This window comes from Petaurus breviceps, unplaced genomic scaffold, assembly GCF_028583685.1.
Source record: "Petaurus breviceps papuanus isolate PSGF00001 unplaced genomic scaffold, PetGlider_PUasm1.0 90897, whole genome shotgun sequence".
NCBI lineage: Eukaryota > Metazoa > Chordata > Mammalia > Diprotodontia > Petauridae > Petaurus > Petaurus breviceps.
The window spans coordinates 9,478,333-9,484,635 of NW_027187374.1; the positions used below are offsets into that span (position 1 = coordinate 9,478,333).

The following is a 6,303-nucleotide window of genomic DNA, read 5'->3' on the forward strand; positions in this document are numbered from 1 at the left end:
TTTCAAGCTATTTCCCCCATTCACACAATATATTTGAAGAACCAGTGTGTTTAGAATGGAATTTCTTTAAGTACAGGTGGCTGATTTACTCTATGTTCCCCTGGATGCAAGTAAAATTTCAGTTTCATTGAAGATGATGCCAGACTTGCTAGGGCCACAAAGTAGGACTTAAATTATAGGGGGAATAGATAACTTACTTCTAGGCTCCCGAGGTCCATCCACAGTAATTTTGATGGCTCTGTGGTAAGTAGCTACTTGTGGTGGATTTGTGAAGACGGTGATGGTCAATGTGAAACTTTTCCCTATAAGAAAGAAGAGAATGGTGGTATTATATTACTAAATATGAAATCACCCCATTTTCTAGGGATTAATTATCACTGACCTTTACTTTCCAGCACAAAAGTAGAAATGACAATGACATCTTTACATTAAAGCAACTGAAGCTTCATGTTTAGAGAGGTTTCCATGTCTGCATACTGACCATCATTCTAGCATAAGGAGTGTTTCCCATGAAATCCCAAGGCAAAGTATACCATATTTAGAAGATATGGCTAATAAGTAATCCATTCTGTTATTATATGACTTTATTTGATAACATAACATTTCAAATGGTCGTTAATTTTAATTATTCAATTCTACAAACATTTAATAAGTATAATAATTAACAAGTAAGATAGGCCTGAGGTACTTTATCCTAATGACTCTAGAAACTTGAGGATCAGTTTGGCAGATTCATACATTTGGCCCTGGGACAAAAGGAATAAGTAAGTGAACAAAACAAGGCAAGGTAAACCTTTGAAAGAAAGGAAAACATGTTAGTGGGTCAATGTCCATCAGAAGCCCCAGTGGAATTCGTCTATCTATTTATAAGGCCCACTCAGTTTCAACCCTCAACCTTCCTGCTTTCTTTAACTTTCACTTGAAGCTTTGAGGAAATAGGAAAAAAATCATTTCTAATTTAGGGAATGGACTGGATATAAAAATAATTCTCTCAATATATTTGAAAATGCATGATACACTGACAATGTTGTGGGTTGGGTTTTATTTTGTTTTGCTTTGCTTTTTCTAGATATACAGAGAGAAACTAGCCTATTAGATCATTATAACAATTAAAGTTACTAAAAAATAAGAATTTGTACTTAATAGACTGAACTGAAATAAATATGAAGCTAACATGAATATGCTCTGTGTACTGTCCGCTGAAATTGGCCTCTATAAAAAAGTCATAATAATGTTTGCACTATCTACTTCCTAGGCCTATTTTGAGTATCAAATGGTATTTTTAAAAGTTATTTGTAATCATCAAATGAATTATAAATATGATAGTATAGTTTTTACTTTCATATAACAAGAGTACATGGAAAAAGAGTGAGTACTAAGTCTAGCAGAGACAAGGAAAGACACACAATTCCTTTCCTTTCTTAAAAAGACCCCCCACACACATACACACATTCAAAAACTAATTTTTCCCCTCCAAGTTAGAGTGTACCATTTTCCAGTTTCTCTATCTGCAAAATGGGATAATAGCACGTGCCTCATGAGGTTATTGTAATGATCAAATGAGATAGGCTATGTAAGGCAATTTGCCTTATAGCTGTATATAAATGCTAACTATAATTAAGTCAGTTGAACTATAGGACGTCTAAAAGTCCCTTCTAGCTCTAAAGTCCTATAATTGAATCAACCTAAACAAATAAGCAGTCTGAAACCTTGCATGGCTTCCATTAAACAATAAACTGAGATACAAAGTTTCATCTTCTACTTCTGACTTCATAAGAAAAATGCTTCAGCATTTCAAGGATTTGTACATTTATCAGTATGGGTGATTCTTCCACTAGTGTAGAGTGCAATTCTCATATAACGTGGTGGGTTGTCTCTGAGAATTGTCATGACTGAAAAAAGCTATCAGCCCTTATTAAACTTAGTGACAAACCTCTCTGCCCTTGGCTAGGCTGGTTATCATAAACCAGACATCATTGGACCCATATTCAATTTCTTTGAGAGCCCAGGTTCACCAGTAGGACTAAACTCACTGTTGAAATGAAAGATAAGGTTGACCTTTTGAGTAGGTGGTTGCTTACATGTTTTAATCTTAAAGTTTTCAGGAAGACAACTTTCCAAATATTCCTCCCCCACCAGTCTGTTAATGATGTCTGAAATTCTACCACTACAGATTCTTTTTTCCCCCAGTGCCTTGGATGGGATAACACCATAAGCTGTTGTCAGCTAATATCTCAGCAGGGATTAGTTGATCAGATGCATTCCAGCTATCATATCTAGCTGAGAAAAAGGCTTTGCTGGAACAGAACACAGGATAGTTACTTGGTGGGGGTGGGAGGTGCAGGAGGTCATAGAGCCTGGGCATTAACCAAGTCTATCCAGCATACCATGTGTCAGGCAATCTTTCTAAAAATAGAATACTTTCATCTGTCACTCCTATGCTAAAGAACCTATGGTAGCTCCCCATTTCAATTCAAATCAACTAATATTTATTAAATATCTATTATGTACAGAATATTGTGCTAAGTACTTAAGAGTAAAAAGACAAAAATAAAATAGTCTCTGCTTTTAAGGAACTTCTACTCTCTGGATTACCTATTCCATTATTTAACAATATTACACATAAACTGTACTATGTATGCTTCAAGTCCTGCTATATTAAGACATCACTCTCACCACTCTCTAGCAACTCACATTGACCTCATCAGTTTGGTCTCATAAGCATTGCTATTCTCACCTCTCTGCCTTTGGGTCATGTCATTTCCCCAGGCAAAAAGTTCTTCCCTTCTCAGAATAAACGAATCTCAGAAATGGCAGGGCCTTGAAACTATCAAAACCAACCCATATCTAAAAAATAAGCTCCCCTTACAGGTCCAAGAAATGACCATCCACTTTATGCTGGCATGCTTCATGTTAAGAGAGAATTCACTATTTCCTAAGACAGTCTAATCCACTTTGGGAGAATTCTAATTGTTCAGAAATTTTCCCTGGTACCCAAGCAACATTTTTCTCTTTTTCTCTTCATTGCCCTTTATTCTGCCCCAGAGGCCAAGCAGTACAAATCTAGTCCTTCCCCATATGACAGATCTTTACATTTCTAAATAAATATAGGCAACATATTCTTCCTAAGATTGCTTATTCAGGTTAAACATCCCCACTTTCCTCAAATCATCTTGAAATGACATGTTCTTTAGTCCCTTTACCATTTTAATTGCAATTCTCCCAAAATAAATGATAACAAAACATTTTTAAGTCACTATTTTTTTCTCATGAAAGATATTACCATGTGCAAAGGATGGTGCTCAAATTTACACTGCAACAATCTTTCTTTCGGCCCCAAACAATCCCTCTTTCCTTTGTTATTGTTGAGTCATTTAGTCACGTCCAGCTTTCTGTGACCCCATTTGGGGTTTTCTTGGTAAAAATGCTGGAGTGACTCACCATTTTCTTCTCCAATACCTTAGTTTACCGATATATAAAATTAAGAGATTTGATTGGATTATACCTAATTACTTTTGTTGGTCTTCATCTACGAAGATGCATATGAACAGATATACTGATGTTGGTAGAGATAAAAGCATCATAGTCAATAACTACAATATAAATTTTCAGAACAGCATAACATTTGGAAGTAAATGATGTACAAGTAAAATGGACAAGCTTGGCCCTAAAGAAGAGATATAAAAAGACATTTCCTCCAACTTCTTTGAAGATGTGTGTGTATGTGTGTGTGCACACACCTGCATGTGTGTAGGTGAAATACTGCATATAAAGTCAGACTTTCTTGATATATTGATTAATCTTTTGAAACTATTTAGTTCATACCTTCTTTATTTTTTTGTTTTAAGGTATTACTTTCAGAGAGGAAGAATCTTGAGAAATTAAAGTGATATAAAGAAAAAGATGTGAATAAAAGTTTACTTTTTAAAGTAAATAAAAAGATATTAAGAGATATGGAATACAAAACAATGAAGGAAAGGAGTACCTAGTATAACAGAAGCAAAAGCAACAATTATTAAAAGAATGACTGAATTCTATTCCAGAGAGGATGCACAAAGACAACTAACAATACAAGACATCTTTAAGAATGTGACATATAAAAAAGTCTAAATACCATAATTCAGGAAGTAATACATTTCCCAGAACTTCTGGATATTGACAACAAAACATCATTTGAGAGAATCTACAGATCATCTCCAGGAAAATAACACCTACGTTTTAAACTGCAAGACATATAGTTGCTAAATTGAACATTTTCAATGACAGACAACAAAATTTATGAGGCCGGGGGAAAGATTTTCAAATATAAAGAAAAGGAAATTAAAATTGCAATAGATTATTCAATAGTGCAAAGAATTTCAGAATGTAATGGAATAGCATATATCAAAAATATTCAATCCAAAATTATATATCCTGAAAGCTTGAACTTAACCATAAGTGAAAAAATATGGAAGTTCAACAAGAGAGATATTTAAATCAATCCTTAAAAAAAAAATTGATATGTGGAAAAAAAAGACAATGGGCAATTATCAAGAGATAGAAATGGGCATAGTGGAATAATGATGCAAATAGATCTTAAAGACCCTAGAGATCTTAAAGACCCTAGAGAATAATGATGCAAATAGATCTTAAAGACCCAAGAAGGTGGAGAAACCAAATTACAGCTCTGTGAACTAAAAAAATACTATGACTCCCTTAGAAGTGAATCAGCATATTTTGTGGGAAGGAATAGCAAAATCAGATGGTTCATAAATGAGAAAGGGAATGAGAACATACTTTTAGGATTAAGAAGGAAGAAAAATTAATGCCATCTTCATGTTTCTACATATTTTAGGAATGAAATTGGATGACTGACCTTTCCAAACTTGTCATACATTACTGTCATTTATCTTTTTCATGGCCCACCAGATTGACCTTCTGGTTGTTCCATATATGCAAAATTATATCTCCTGTGTCTATATCTTTGCATGTCTGGAATTAATTTCCTCCAAACCTTGGTCTCAAAGAATCCCTATTTTCCTTCAAAGAGCAACAACACCTCTTCCATAAAGCTTTTCTTGATCCCTGTAGCTCCTAGTACATTCTGGTTTCCTGGACTTAGATAACCATCACTCATTCTTTTTCTGTCTCTCTGCCTCTGTGTGTGTGTGTGTGTGTGTGTGTGTGATTTTCCCCAGTAGAATGTAAGTTCCTTGAGAAAAAGGGCTGCTTCATTTTTTTACTTTTTATTTCCAGCACTTAATCTAACACATAGTAAGGGTTTACTAAATGTTTGTTGTTTGATTGGTTGGTGATAAAGAAGCTATAATCCAATTGCCAGATGAGGCTGTTAGCTTCATGAAAATAAAAACTTCCTTCAATTAATCAATCATTCCACAAACATTTCTCAAGAACCTACTATGTGCTCAATACTATGCTAGGCACTGGAGATAGAAGTACAAAGGATTTAACAGTCCTACTTCCAAGTAGGGATTTCATTCTAAAGATAGAGACGACATATAAAGCAGAAATATAAAGTTACCGTAATATGAAAATATATAAAGGTACTTTGGAAGAGAAGCATTCTGGTAGATCAGAAAAAGCTTCATGCAGAAGATGTTTTTTGTGCTGCATCTTAAAGGAAGAGAGGGACTCTGAGGTGAAGAGATAGTGCATTTCAGCCATGTGGGATGGCCTGTGCTAAGGCACAGAAATAGGAAATGGAGACTTGTAAATGGGGAACAGAGAAAAGACAGGTTTGGCAGGGCTAGAGATTGATTTCCTTTTGGGGAGTAGTTTCAGTGAGATATGAAAATTTCCCTTTGTTACAAATGATTTATCTACACACAGAGTCAATTCAATTTTTAAAATGGAGAAATCAGTTAGAAAAACCAGGCTTTTTCTGTTTGTTTGTAGTCTTATATATTACAGTCATTGATCAAACTGTAAGTAAAGGGAATCCACTATTTCTGGAACATCAAGTGGGAAGGGCACAAAATTTGAATTCAGAGTCTCTAGGGTTAAATTCTAGCTCTGCAACTTACTGCCTGTGTGACCTTAGACAAGACATTTAACCACTTTGGGTCCCTGTTTCTTCATCTATAAAATAGGGTGTTTAGACATAACCTAAATTTCAGATCTAAACCTATGACCTTTGAATTTCAAATTACTGACCAATTAGAAAGAAATCTTACCTAATTGCAGCTGTTAAAAAAATAGCAGATCATTAAGGCTTTTCCTTCCTCCCTTTCTTTCTCCCTTTCTCTCTTTCTCTCTCTCTTTCTTTCTTTCTTTCTTTCTTTCTTTCTTTCTTTCTTTCTTTCT

The 6,303-nt window shown here is 34.7% G+C and overlaps 1 protein-coding gene across 1 annotated transcript in view; it reads right to left on the reverse strand.

Moving 5' to 3' along the window:
- RUNX1 (RUNX family transcription factor 1) overlaps positions 1 to 6,303 on the reverse strand; it is a 351,115-nt gene that overhangs the window by 101,576 nt on the left and 243,236 nt on the right. Inside the window, exon 6 of the mRNA XM_069074967.1 lies at positions 198 to 302. Coding sequence (XP_068931068.1) covers positions 198 to 302 — 105 coding nt within the window. The remainder of the gene's footprint in view (positions 1 to 197; positions 303 to 6,303) is intronic.